Below are 13,437 nucleotides of genomic sequence, written 5' to 3' on the forward strand. Positions count from 1 at the left end.
CACGTGTGGTCATAAGCGAGCAGAGGAAGCCGACCCGTAGGCACGAGAGTGGAATAGATATGCAGAGGGAAGGAGGAAAGACGGTGTGGTCTCAGAGGGAAGGAGGAGGAGGAGGGGGAGAGAAACTGCCTGATGACGCCCGGGTTCTAAGAAGCCCAGCTGTGCTGCCTGCCCAGGGCTGCCCGGGTTCCTGCTCACGTGTCTTCACTGGAGTCAGCTGGAAGGATCCCCGACCAGGCGATCATCTTTGCAGGCCTGCCTCACCTTCCTCCGCACATATGAAAGTCCCCCGCCTTCCCGCCTGCCGTGTCCTCCTCTCACTGCTCATCTCTCCAGGTGTTACTGCCTCAAGGGGGGCTCGGGGGCTTCACCCTGAACTTTTCCACAAATAATCACGTTGGCCAAAGAGCCAGTGATGGGGAAAGGGGCTTTCATGTTGCGGGGCAGAGAAGCCTGTGGGAGAAGAAAGAACAAAACGTCAGGGGGAGGGGCACTCTGCACACAGGAGGAGCCTGAAGTTCCACACTGACTGGGGACCCACAGGGCTGGAGTCCAGACACACGTGTGCCTCGGGCCCATGCCCAGAAGGCGCTGTCGAAAGGTCCCAGCAGGTCCCCAGCCAGGAAGTAAAGTGCCGCCCAAAGTGAGTTCCAGGGCACACGCAGGATTCTTCTGTCAAACGTGTTTATAGAACAATGGTTTCAACAGTTCCACTCGGTGTTTGGAGACTTCTCGGGGTCTAAGGCACAAGGGTGCTTTTTGAAAAGTTCAAGAGGGGAGTTGAAAATGGAGTCGTTCTGAAGAATTTGGCCGCTGCACCCTTTTGTCAGGGAGCATGTTCCAGAGCTGGGGTTGGACGGAATTAAGAGGTGGAGAGGCCACTCTGAGCCTTCCTTTGGCTTTGGGCAAATATGTGGATCCCCCCCCCCCCTATTTCAGAGAGACAGGGAGGCAGACATGAGTGGAGTAGTCTGGTCTCCACACCAGGCAGTGCTGGTCCGCCGCTCCCTCTTCAGAGTGACCTCTCTTGCCACGTTTGTAACGGGAGAGAGAAATTAAGGCACACAGATGGTCCCTGACTTAACGATCGTTGGACATACAAGTTTTCGACTTTGTGATGGCGTGAGAGCGATACACCTTCAGTAGAAACCAAACTTCAGATTCTGGATTTGGATCTTTCCCTGAGCTAGTGAGGTACCTTACGATCCTCTCTCGGGACGCGGCAAAGCCCCAGCTCCCAGTGGCCACACCATCAGTGGGGTAAGCAACTGATACACTACAGCCATTCTGCACCTGCACAACCATTCGGTTTTTCGCTTTCTGTACGGTAGTCAAGAAGTTGGATGAGGTATTCAACACTTGGCGTTAGATGATTTTGCCCCGTTGAGGCTAATGTAAGTGTTCTGTGCGCGTTCAAGGTGCACGTTCAAGCTTAGCTAGGCTGAGCGGTGATGTTGGGCCGGTTAGGTATGTTAGATGCGTTGTCGACTTAGGGATATTTTCAACTTAAAGATGGGCTTATTGGGAGGTTTACCCCATCCTCAGCTGAGGCAGGTCTGTACGTTGGAGAATGGAAGAAACCAAAAACATGCAGAAGAAAGGCAGGCTAATAAAAGACAGCTTGTCTCACCTTACCCCACCCGCTGCCTAGGGCTTCTCCTGCCCCAAGGCTTACCTGTTTTAAAGGTTTTGTTCACGTTAGGATGGCCGGTTTGGACACAGGAGGCTAAACAGCTTGCACGGAGAATTTTGAGAAGGACATATTCCGTGCACTTGAACCCTGGGGACAAAGAAAGAACTGGAAGGAAAATGAACATGCCATTTCCCTTCCTGTAAAGAGATCTCTAGCTACGGTGTGAGGGTAGTTGGCCACGGGGAGGGCTGGGAGCTGATGATGCAAGAGGAGGAGGGAAGGGGAGTGTTTCTTCCTGTCTGGGTGGGCAAGGGGCTTGCACAAAGGTCTCTGGCCTTGATTCCTTTGATGGGGGATTCAGCAGCCTCAACTGATACACTGAAGGAGGGTCTCCACTGGAGCTCAGTCGGGCTTTTGTCACTTAAGTTCTGACGCTTAGTCTCTGGTGCAAGGCTTCAGTCGTCTCTAGCTTGTTTCTCTCATCTTACTCCTCTTGCTTGATGAGTTTGGGTAGGTCCCATCAAGTGCTGAGTAATTCAAAGGGGTGGGGCTGGATGACCTCGGGCTTTCCCTGGGCCCCCACCTTGGAATCCTCTCCGGGGTGGAATCTGCCCCTAGAACTAACTGGTAAGTGATAAGGCCTGTGGGGGAATGCGTTTGCCGAAGACTTGCCACCCACCACTTTGAGGCTTTGTGAAAAAGGAATGACTCCCAGATCTATTGGGGTTTCCTTATATTTTGGAAAAAAAAAAAATTGAGAAGCCCTTGGGATTTTTCCTCCCCTTTTGGGGAGGTTAAAAGGGACTGCAGACAAGGGGGGTTTCAGAGGGAGATCATTCTCGCCCCTGCTCACTGGTTTTTCTGCAGTTTTCGGAAAGCTCAAGATGGCCGGCCCGCTGGCTCAGGTGGGCTTAGGTGGGGGTGGGGGTGGGGGTGGGTTGTCACCTGGGCTTCTCCTCTGTGGAGGAACCTACTGAATTGGCTACGTGGGAGTGGTGTGCAATCATATTTTTATTTATGTCACCACCAGGGTGTCCTGTTGGACTCTCCTTTCGTCCTCTCCCAAGGCTGCTGGTTGGTGTGGCTTAAGCAGTGGGTGGCCGTCCTTTGGAGGAGCCCAAAGACTTGGAGTGGTGGCTGCGCCGGTCGCTGGGTGGCCCTGCGAATTGTCTGTCGGGTTCCCGAGAACTCAAAATGTGAAGGCGATAAGACTGGGTTTTTTTCCTCGAGGTTGATAAGTCGGTCGCGGCGCCCAGCATTTCCCCACTGGAGAGGCCCCACCGGCGTGGCCTTTAGGACGGGCCTTCTGCTCGCCTGTCTGTAATGGCCACCCTCCCTCCCCGAGCAGACACGCGCCGGCAGACGACAGGAGGAGCGGCCACCGGGGCGGGAGGCTGCGGTGCCTTTGTGCCTTTCCTCCCGGGGCTCCAGGTGGGCGCTGGAGGAGGGCCGGGGACTGCCCCGGGAGCCCCGCCAGGACGCCGTAGTTGGGGAGAAGTGGAATCTCTTCTCCCCCTCGCAAGCCTCGCCCGCATCGTAATTCTTTTTATTTTTACTTTCGAGCCTTGTAAGGCATGCGGATGGGGTAGGAGCGTTCCGGCGACACGTTGCCAGCGGCGCAGCGCCGGCCCGCCCGCGTGGCCGGAGCCCGGGGAAGGGGCAGGCCGCGCGCCGCCCGGCCGCCCGCCCGGCCGCCCAGCCCCGCCGCCCACGGTCGCGGCCGCCCCGGGTCGCGGCGCCCGCGCCGCTCACCCCCGGCCCGCGGCGCGGCGGGAGGCGAGTCCGCGCGGCCCAGGCCCGCCCGGGCCCCGGCTGCGCCCCGGGAGCGCCCGGGCGCGGCGCGCGGGGTCCACCGCGGCGAGGGGGGCGCGGGCAGGGGGCGCCCCGGCGGGTCCGCACCCCGGGCCGCCGGCGGCCCGGCCCACGTTTTCCCTCTCTCCGGCTCCCTCCGCCCCCTCCGCTCCGTCCCTCCCCTCCGCGCCCCTCCCTCCCCGCGCTTCCCCTCCTCCTGCCTGGTCATGTGTCGCCTTTTTTTGTTTGCAGTGGAAACAATTTCTCGCCGCTCGGCGCGCCCCGGCCCGACGCGCCGCGGCGGAGGCGAGCGGGAGGCGGGACGGGGCGGGGAGAGCGGCGGGGCCGGCGGGAGGACGCGCGGCGCGCCCGGCGGACGCCGCAGGTCCCATGCCGCGCCGCGACCCCCGCGCCCCTGCCGCCCGCGCCCGCGGCCGCCCCCCGCCGCCCGCCGCCCCGGGCTCGCCGCGCCGCGCCCGCGCGTCCTTAGCCGGGCCACCAAGCGATGCCCGCTGGGCGCCCGCGAAACTTTGTCGGCTCCCGCTGAAGGGCTGCGGCGCCCCCGCGCCCCCGCGCCCCGCTCCGGCCAGGTGAGTTTGCTCCCCGCTCCCGCCGGCGCCCCAGTGGGGTTGGGGTGACTCGGGGCGGGGGCGCTCGTCCGAGGCCGTCCTGGAGGCGACCTCGCCGCTCTCGGCAGACGAGGGACTCCGCAGTTCCTGGGGGAAGGGCTCGGGGTGGGGGGCCCGGCCGGGTGGGGAGACGGCAGCCCCAGAGCGGGGAAGTTGCCCGGTCCGAAGAGTTTCCTGCCCCGACGTGCGGGCTGTTTCCCGGTGCCTCGATTTCCGAAAGACGCCCGAAGGGAGCAGAGTTGGTATTGTCCGCGGGGGACGGGATCCCCGCCGTTCCGGGCCGGGGGAGGGGGTGCCGATCCAGGGGAGACCCCAAGATGAGAAACAGGCTCCTAACAAAGATGCCCCCTCCCCCCAAACTGCAGGCTTGGCAGCGGCAGCGAGCGTCTCCCGAGACCCCCGAGGCCCGACCCCTCCTCACCCCGACTCTCTAGGAAACCGTCCTCGGGCCCTGGAGAAGTTGGGGGGACGGCGGGCTTTTATTGATGTGTTTTTAAGGCTCGCCGCGGTGCGGCCAATAAAAGGTTTATGACATCTGACCGGCAGTGAAGGTATGCGAGCTCCCAATTGCCTAGTATACGGGGAGCGGAGCAGTTTCCTCGTTGCCTGGCAACGCCGCTGATCGACGCGAAACGCAGCCAATCGCCGCTCCCGCAGGTCCCCTTGAAATGTTTTTGACAAGTACAGTAGACGGGAGTGGAGCGCGTGCGTGCGCGCGCGCGCGCGCGCGCGGAGGGGGGTTACCCGGCCTCTCCAAACTGGAGACTGCCCTGCTCGGCTTGGAGAGCGTTTCTTAACTTTTTAAAGTTCACTTCCAACATCTGCTCCGAGCTGGGCCAGTAATGTGTTTGTCAGTTATTTGGAAACCTTCTGATAGCGGGCAAGAAACTCGCTTTCCTGCTGCATTTTCTCCGTTAAAACGCAAATAAGATAACAAAACACAGCAAGTCGTAGAGAAACAAAAAGAGGGTGTGTGTGTGTGTGTGTGTGTGTGTGTGTGTGTGTGTGTGTGGAACGGAACCAGTAGCAAACCGAAAAGTTGTAAGGAGGTCACTAGTGAATAACTATTTGCGTATCTGGTGGAGCAGATTAAAAATGTTTGCTTAACTGCAGACTCACATGATCCGGATTCTCGCTCCCTCTCTCTCTCTCTCTTTCTTTTTTCTTTCCCTCTAAAATAGGAGGAAAAAAAGATTTGGCAGATTATGTAGTTAGAGTATAATAATGGAAAACTCCTCAGCTGTGGTTTCTGGGAACTGTTTTTTAAAATGGAACTGTGGTGATCAGCAGGTCTTAATATTGTTGCCATGAAATGCTGGATTTATAAAGATGCAGTTAACAGTTGGAGAGCATGGGGGGATAGAAACACAAAGCAGACAGATGATTCAAGGGCACTGAAGCCTCATCACCCTCTTTTCTTGACTTTTCTAATAAAGCCATATTGCTGGCAGTGTTTGTTTAAAACAAAAGAAAACATGGAGTATAGTGTGTTAGTTCCTTTGGGAAGCTACTGACAAATAAGCACATTGAAAAGAAAGAGCAGCATGTTGTCATAGCAACAGTGCAATTAAATTACTTTACTGTCAGCCATGATATAATTTTCCTGTTTGGAAGCTCAGGAGACATAAAACTTTCATCTGGAGCTGAAGTTGACTTCAGTGGCTGAGTAGTTGTTCTGTTTTGTACTCCACTGTGTGGATATCCCCGGTTATCAGAAACTTGGGGTTTTTTGATGGGATCCGGGGAAACGTTGAGAGGACAAGCCTAGCTTTGATTTGTTCATAAGGAAGGTAAAAAGCATGATCAGCTGGGTCTCTGTCACAGCCCCAGACCTAAAGACACTAGCTTATTCTAAATTGTGTCCTGTGCTACACAGGTTAGTTTCCTTATTTGACAGAAAGAAATATTCCCTGTGGATGAGCCTGAGGTATCTGAATTGCTCTGCCTCTGTCAGTCTTTGATGCCCATGGAGGTTTTCTCTCCTTAGAGTCGGGCATCTCATAGCAGCTCCGGAGTGCTTTCTCACACCTTCTGCCAGCGGGTTCTGTTTGTCTACCTTTCGGAAGAGGGAGCGGGTTGCGGTTCTCAGGCACCCGAGGCTGGCCGGCCTGTTGGGTGCCTCACATTATGCTTTCTAGAATCGCATTCTAGAGCTTTCCCAGCTGAAGTGGCAGTTACTTTAAGCATAGTGTCAATGGACATTTAGAGCCTTAGGATGATCATGTCTGCTTTTGTGTTCATTCTTCTTTTTTTTTTTTTTTTTTTTCTAGATAGATTGCTTGATCTTCTTAGGGGAAAAAATAAAACAGACGTGCTTCTTAAACCAAGCACATTGTGTGAGGGCTACAAGCGGACAGTGGGAGACCTCTTTCATTATCTTCACTGTTCTTTCTGTCTTACACTGAGTACTCGGGGGTTGAATGTGCTTTGTATCTATCGGGGTCATTCTGTTGGTGGACTGGCCACGTCCTCGTTTTCTTTTCTCATCAGAAGTTGCACTCCCTGTTCTAGGTCATTGATAAAAATGGGGGTGGCATGGCGGGGGTGCAGAACAGAATTCTCTAGCAATTTTTGTTGAATTTGCCTTCCAGTCTTGAAGCTGCCAGTTGTCTTTTTTTTTTTTTTTCACCAATTCTGATGTCAATTCATGGCTTGTCTTCACGTTCCCATGTATTCGTGTGGTGCCCGAAGTTACTCACTTTTTCATTTGGAGGTGTAGGGTCCCAGCAATTAAATGTAACGTCTCCCTGCAGGTCCGATCCCCCGAACTCCTTGTTAGCGCTCTTTAGACCCGCCAACCCGTAATCACAGTTGCAGAGTTTTGGGTCATGACTCGGGGAGAAAAGATACAATCATATAAACCACGAGCAGACGATGCACACTGTGGTCACACTTGAATTCCGAGGCGGTTGTCATGGTTTTTGTGTGGTGACAGCTCGACTTAACCTGAAACACCTGGCCTTAAACTTGGAGGTATTTTCTTTTTTGGGGGAAGGATAAACCACGAGACCGTAATAACCCAAAGCGACAGGAGCGGTGCATTGTCCTTACTCCGTAGTGTCTCTCGTGAGGCTTGGGTGCATCTTACCTGTCTGTAGATTCACGTATTGTGGAGAAACTGAGGCACCAACACCGAAGCTTTTCCCAGGGTCACAGTGAGAGTCTGCACGAATCCGGGAAGAAGCCTTTGTAGATTTTCCCTTTCTTCTCATGATGCGTTTGCATATTAGAGGTGTACTGTAAATATTTCCAGTCTTGTATTTTCGAGGTGACGGAGTCACTGTGCTGCAGGCATGGTGGACGGATTTTACTTACGAGTGCTTCTCCCTGTGGTGGAGTCGTGGGTTTGTGTTACCCAGCGTCGGAGCCCTGAGATGGGCTTCCTGTAGGGCCAGGGGTCCGTAGAGGTGGCATGGGTGGGAGGTGGGCCCGGTAGAATTAGGAGGGCATGGCTGCCTCTGTTTTGGGTTTCACCAACTCATCTGTTCTCTGTGTTTACCAGGAGCCTTCACGTAAATGGGTCCAGTCATGCCTCCCAGTAAGAAGCCAGAAAGCTCAGGAATTAGCGTCTCCAGTCGGCTGAGTCAGTGTTACCGGGGCAGCGGTTTCTCCAAGGCCCTGCAGGAGGACGATGACCTCGACTTTTCTCTGCCTGACATCCGATTAGAAGAGGGGGCCATGGAAGATGAAGAGCTGACCAATCTGAACTGGCTTCACGAGAGCAAGAACTTGCTGAAGAGCTTCGGGGAGTCGGTCCTGAGGAGTGTCAGCCCCGTCCAGGACCTGGACGACGACACCCCCCCATCCCCTGCCCACTCTGACATGCCCTACGATGCCAGGCAGAACCCCAACTGCAAGCCCCCCTACTCCTTTAGCTGCCTCATATTTATGGCCATCGAGGACTCTCCGACCAAGCGCCTGCCAGTAAAGGATATTTACAACTGGATCTTGGAACATTTTCCATATTTTGCAAACGCACCTACTGGGTGGAAAAACTCAGTGAGACATAACTTGTCCTTGAATAAGTGTTTTAAGAAAGTGGACAAAGAGAGGAATCAGGTAAGCCTCTGTGTCTGGAACTCAAGGGTTCTCTTTTTGAAATGTGTAATTTCTATCCATGAAGAAAACATTAAGGAATGTAAATTCACTGCCCTGAAGGAGTGGTGATAAATGGGCAGTTTTATTTCACTCGTTTGGTTGCAAAGAGCTTCCTTTTCCTTAAGCGTGTCCGTTAAAGAATGTTTTTAGCGTTTGTGCCAGATTGAGGGTTTCCCACTGTGGTATCCAGACGTAACCCCAGAACCGTGGTTTGCACGCCTGATTGGTTCTTAGTATCATCCCTCAGTGTGGATGGGTCCCTTTGGGTTTAGAGTGCAAACACAGGTCCATATTCCGAGGACAGCCGTTGACCATGCGGTACGTGTATATACGTTTGAGGCAGGGTGCCGCCCCGGGCTAGGGAAAAATGGCATTTCTCTTCTTCCTTAATATTAACTTGGAGAGAGGCAGCCTCCAGGATTCTGGAATAGGTGGACGGTAATGGACATTGGGAGGTGACCAAACAGTCTACTCCGAGGCCCGACAAACAAAGGCCCGAATTGCCCAGGTGGCACTCGTAAAATCAGGCACGCACACGAGTGCCTGGCAACTTCGAAACACCCGGAGTATGAAAAATCAGGGTAAGGTCCCCCTTAGAGGTGGTCTTCCACAAGATTGAATTTGGACTATAAAACCTTAGCTCGAGTCTCCTGGCCCCGCTACAGCGAGACTGGTTTCGAGAACTTGCTTTCCCTTTCCTGTAAGGAGTGTAACCGTGGGAATGGGATTGACCGTTAGGACTGGACCACAGTGCCGTGATCGGACTTTTGAGTCCTGGAAAGTAACGCGGCCGCAGTGGGAACATAAGCCGAGAAACGTTTTCCCCACAGAGCTTTCGCGTTATTGCTGTATTTTCCGGCTTTGTTTCTCGTGGTAGAGGGACGCTGCGCCGTGTAGCTGGCAGTCTGCCTTTCACCCTTTTAGAGGTTCAGGTGTGGGCTCAGGACCCACTGTCGTGCGGGGTCGCTGGCTGTGCAGTGCTGGGGCCTTTCTTCCTCTCCAGACACACGTTCCTGTTTCCAGTAGACTCTTGGGCCTGAGAAGACTCTGCTGGTCTTGGGCTTGGAAGATCTGGAATAAGGAAGCGGCGAAGCCGTATTTCTCCTTGCTGCACCTGTACCCGTTTGTCTGCAAATGCTGTTCCCCTGGAGTTTATGCTCATGACGGGGAGCGGGCATATATGGAAGGGTGATACCCGAGTCCAGTGTGCAAACGTGGACCTTCCCCAGGTCCTTATTTTTACGCAGCTGTGACAATTGTGGGGCGCCGCTGTCGTCCCTGGGCGCCCGCTACGCTCCTTCCTCCCCTCCACGTCTCAGATGGGCGTTTGGAGACCGACCTCTGGACTTGGCTCTGTTGACTCCTTTAGCCTCATTCTCTGAACTAAGAGAAGCTTCCCTGCGCCCCAGTAAAGAGCCCCGTCTATGGTACTGATAGTTTCCGCATAGGTGAGTCCTTGTGGGTAGGAGGGGAAAACCTTAGAAAGCAATTCCACGACTAGCACATTAGAGGAGAAAGTGCCGTTCGGGTCCCCCGAAGCCGCACGTGGCCGATAGAGCCGCGAACAGGCCGTTTATTGTGCGTGTTACCGCATGCCTGGCTCTGCGTTGACCTCAAAGCCAGGACACAGAAAAGTCATTTAGCAAGGGTTCGCTCTGAAATGTTCAACAAGAGCAACTCCATAGTACGCGAAGAGTCTCGGCAGGATCATTCGTCAGCCCTCCGAGTGACAGGTGTGTCGGATGGGGTGTGTGCGCTAAGGTACTGGCACACCCCCGCCCCCTGCTCTTCCCGGGTGACGGTTGTCATTCCGAATACACACAGATACCGCCTGTTGAAAGGGAACGGCTCTGAGGACGCAAGACTGTTAATCTTATGAGACGTTGAGTTCCGACTTCTTAGCCATGCTGACTTGCACGGACGCGTTTCTGATCACGTGCCCGTCAGTTTTGTGGTGGGGGGGGGGGGTTGGTTCCCGTCACCTGTGATGGTGTGAGAACAAAGCTAAGAGTGGGAGATTTCCGTCTCTCTCCTCGTTCCTTGGGTTACCCTTGGGCCAGCTGGTGGCCGCGCTCGGAGGCAGATTCCCGGGGACTCCCAGCCACTTCAGGGTACTGGCGCTGGCCCACCCATTTGGGTTCTCTCCTGTGGCCAGCTGAGTGAAGGAGAAGGCCTTCTCCCTGACACTTCGCCCAGTGAAAGCCCCTTTGGCTGTACAGGTAAACTTGTTTTTTTCCCAGGGGATTTTACTTAGTAGTAGCCCCCACTCTGAGGTGGGGCCACAACGCAGTGACCACGTGCACCTGAACGTTGGTGGGAAGTATGTTAGTGAAGAGGAGAATGGAAGGCTTGCAAGTTGTATTCACATTTTTTTCTTTTAAAAGTGCGGAACCCGGTTTTAAGCTTGACGTGACTGTGGGAATGCAGAATCCTGTGTGATCCTTGTCCCCGAGGGGTTTGGAATGAGTCCCCTGCTGGACAGCTGCCTGGCTGGGATGTTGGAGAGGGAACTTACAAGATTGCATCAGAGTCACCGGTGGCACTTAAAAGCAATGAACATTTCTTGGCTCCTCCCTGGAGATTCTGATGCAGTAGGTTTGAGGTGGGTTGGGGACAATCGGTGGTTCTGATAAGCTCCAGGGGCGTTTCTGACATGCAGCCAGATTCGAGAATCCCTGAACTAGATGCCCTTTTGGGTTCTTTCCAAAGCTGAGATTTCATCAGGAACAGCTCATGAATGAACAAGTTGGAGAGAATAGACAGTTTTGCTTCCATTTTTTTCTCTTTTTTACGTTTTATCTCTTAGAGGACTTAAAAAGATACATAAGGACTTAGAAAATGGCTACAAAAGATTGAGTTTTATTTTTCTTCCTTAATCATAAAGAATTTCAAATATCCACGTAGAGAGAGTAGCATGATGAATCCATGTCACCCCCCCATTGCCCATAACCAAATTCAGTGGTTAGCAAGGGGTTGTTGCCCTCCATTCATTGTTTTGTTTTGTCTGTTGCTCAAGCAGATCCTGGGTTTCATGTTGTTTCATCCCAACATACTTAGATATGCATAAGAACAATCACCTGGGGCACCTGAGTGGCTCAGTCGGTTAAGCTACCGACTTCAGCTCAGGTCATGATCTCACGGTTTGTGGGTTCGAGCCCCGCGTCGGGCTCTGTGCTGACAGCTCGGAGCCTGGAGCCTGCTTCAGATTCTGTGTCTCCCTCTCTCTCTGCCCCTCCCACACTCATGCTCTGTCTCTCTCTGTCTCAAAAATAAACATTAAAAAAAAATTAAAAAAAAAACCAACAATTGCCAGTTTCTTCCATAACTTCAATTGCCTGCGTCGCCCCGAACAAAGTGCGCACTTCCCTAGTATCACCTGATACCAGGTCCATATCCAGAGATCCCTGAGGGTTTACATGACGTTCATTTGAATTAGGATCCAAACGTGGTTTATGCAGTGCAATTGGCTAGTAAGTGCCTGTCGTCCATTTTCATCCACAGCAGCCCTACGCCTCTCCGCTTTCTGATGTCTTTGCTTGTCAAGGAGACCATCCGCTGGGCTGCAGATCGCCCCACATTCTGTCTGCTTAGCGTGGATTGCATTTAGTATGTTCTTCTGTCCCCCCTGTATTTTCTGTGAAATGGAAGTCAGTGCTCGAGGCTGGATCACGTTCCGGGTTTCTTTCCCCTAAGAATACCTCATGGGCTCTTGTGTGTTCCAGCATCCAGAAGGCTGGTTGACCCCTCCTGGGGGGGATGCTGAGCTTGAACTGTGGGTTCACATGGGATCGGTTGCCACCGCCTCTGCAAAGTTTCCCACCAGCTTTTCATCTTAGGGTTTCATCTATGGATGACTTTTGCCTGAATCAATCAAGGTAGAGTTTCAGAGTCTGAGATTAAGTTTTATAGCTCCTAAATACAGATCTTAGCTAGGACTATAAGATTAGCATGTGCTAACCTCTCGGACTGCTTGTAAAGGGGAAGTAAAGTGGACTTCTTTTTTATAGACTGGGGATTATAAATGGTTCAGGTATGTGTGTTTCTATTTCTGTGCTTTTTCTTTACTCTCTTCTTACCAATTTAAGAACAAAAAACATTGTTGTCACAAGAGGGTTTATAAAGGAAACACTGTATAAAGATATGTTTATTATATTGAGGGCTGAGTGCTTCATGCTTCATTTTTTGTTTAGTAATCTCTATGTGCAACTTGGGGCTCAGACCCATGACCCCGAATCACACGCTCTTCCGACTGAGCCGGCCAGGTGCTCTGGGTTGAATGCTGTCCAAGATTGTGTTTGTTTAGTTTTTAGATTCTTTTTTTTAAAATGCTTATTTGTTTGTTTGTTTAAAAAGCATTTATTTTTATTTATTTTGAGAGAGAGAGAGAGAGAGAGAGAGAGAGAACACAAGTGGGGAGGGGGAGAGAGAGAGAAAGAGAATCCCAAACAGACTCCATGCTGTCAGTGCAGAGCCCGATGCGGGGCTCGAACCCACGAACTATGAGAGAATGACCTGAGCCGAAATCAAGTATTGGATGCTTAACCAACTGAGCCACACAGGTGCCCTGCTTATTTTATTTATTTAGAGAGAGCAAGCGAGCGTAGAAGAGGGGCAGAGAGGGGGGGAGAGAGAGAATCCCAAGTAGGCTCCACATTCTCAGCGCAGAGCCCAGCGTGGGGCTCGAACTCAAGCACAGTAAGGTCATGACCTGAGCTGAAATTAAGAATCAGGTGCTTAACTGACTGAGCCACCCAGGCACCCCTAGTTTTCAGGTTCTTTAATGGAAACTCTGACTAAGGAAAAGTGAAGAACCACCTGTATCTACAACAGTAGAAGACATAATGTGGAAAGACCTGTGAACTTTCCATATGCAGTATTCCACTTCCTAACTACAGTCCTGTGAAGTAGGTCCTATTTTCCTTCCTAAAATAGGTGATGAGTGAAGCTCAGAGTGCTTAAGGAACTTGCTAGAGGTCATACAGCTAGTACCTAGCAGAGCAGGAATTCACCCTAATTCCCTCCAGCTTGGAAGGTCCTGTGCTTACATTAAGCTGGGTGCTTGATGAACCCTTCTCAGTTGACAGGCTATTAGAGATGATCTCTACATGCTTCCTCAAAGTATTCTATGAACATGAGTGATAGGGACCTCAAATAACCCCAGGAAACCCAGCGTTTACTTTGGGGCTATAGGATAGAGAAAGGTAAACATAGAGTCTTTTTGTGCTGTTGAGATGGGGCCAGATTCTGTCTTTGTCAGCAAATGGGGAGATGTGTCTGCACGAAGTC

General features: G+C 52.6%; 1 protein-coding gene across 6 annotated transcripts in view; it reads left to right on the forward strand.

The window, feature by feature from the left end:
• FOXN3 (forkhead box N3) overlaps positions 1-13,437 on the forward strand; it is a 403,845-nt gene that overhangs the window by 172,345 nt on the left and 218,063 nt on the right. For 3 of the 6 annotated variants that reach the window (XR_006962155.1, XM_047080245.1, XM_047080246.1), the window contains exons 1-2: positions 3,912-4,014; positions 7,556-8,112. Coding sequence is in view for 5 of the 6 variants with exons in the window: in XM_047080245.1 (XP_046936201.1) it covers positions 7,570-8,112 (543 nt within the window). In the remaining variant the exon portion in view is untranslated. Of the gene's footprint in view, positions 1-3,911; positions 4,015-7,555; positions 8,113-13,437 lie in introns of those variants that run through there. The other 3 variants (XM_047080243.1, XM_047080242.1, XM_047080244.1) reach the window with 1 other exon arrangement.

This window comes from Lynx rufus, unplaced genomic scaffold, assembly GCF_022079265.1.
Source record: "Lynx rufus isolate CCGP_SWC_20201006 ecotype Redwood Valley unplaced genomic scaffold, mLynRuf1.p SCAF_17, whole genome shotgun sequence".
Lineage (NCBI taxonomy): Eukaryota > Metazoa > Chordata > Mammalia > Carnivora > Felidae > Lynx > Lynx rufus.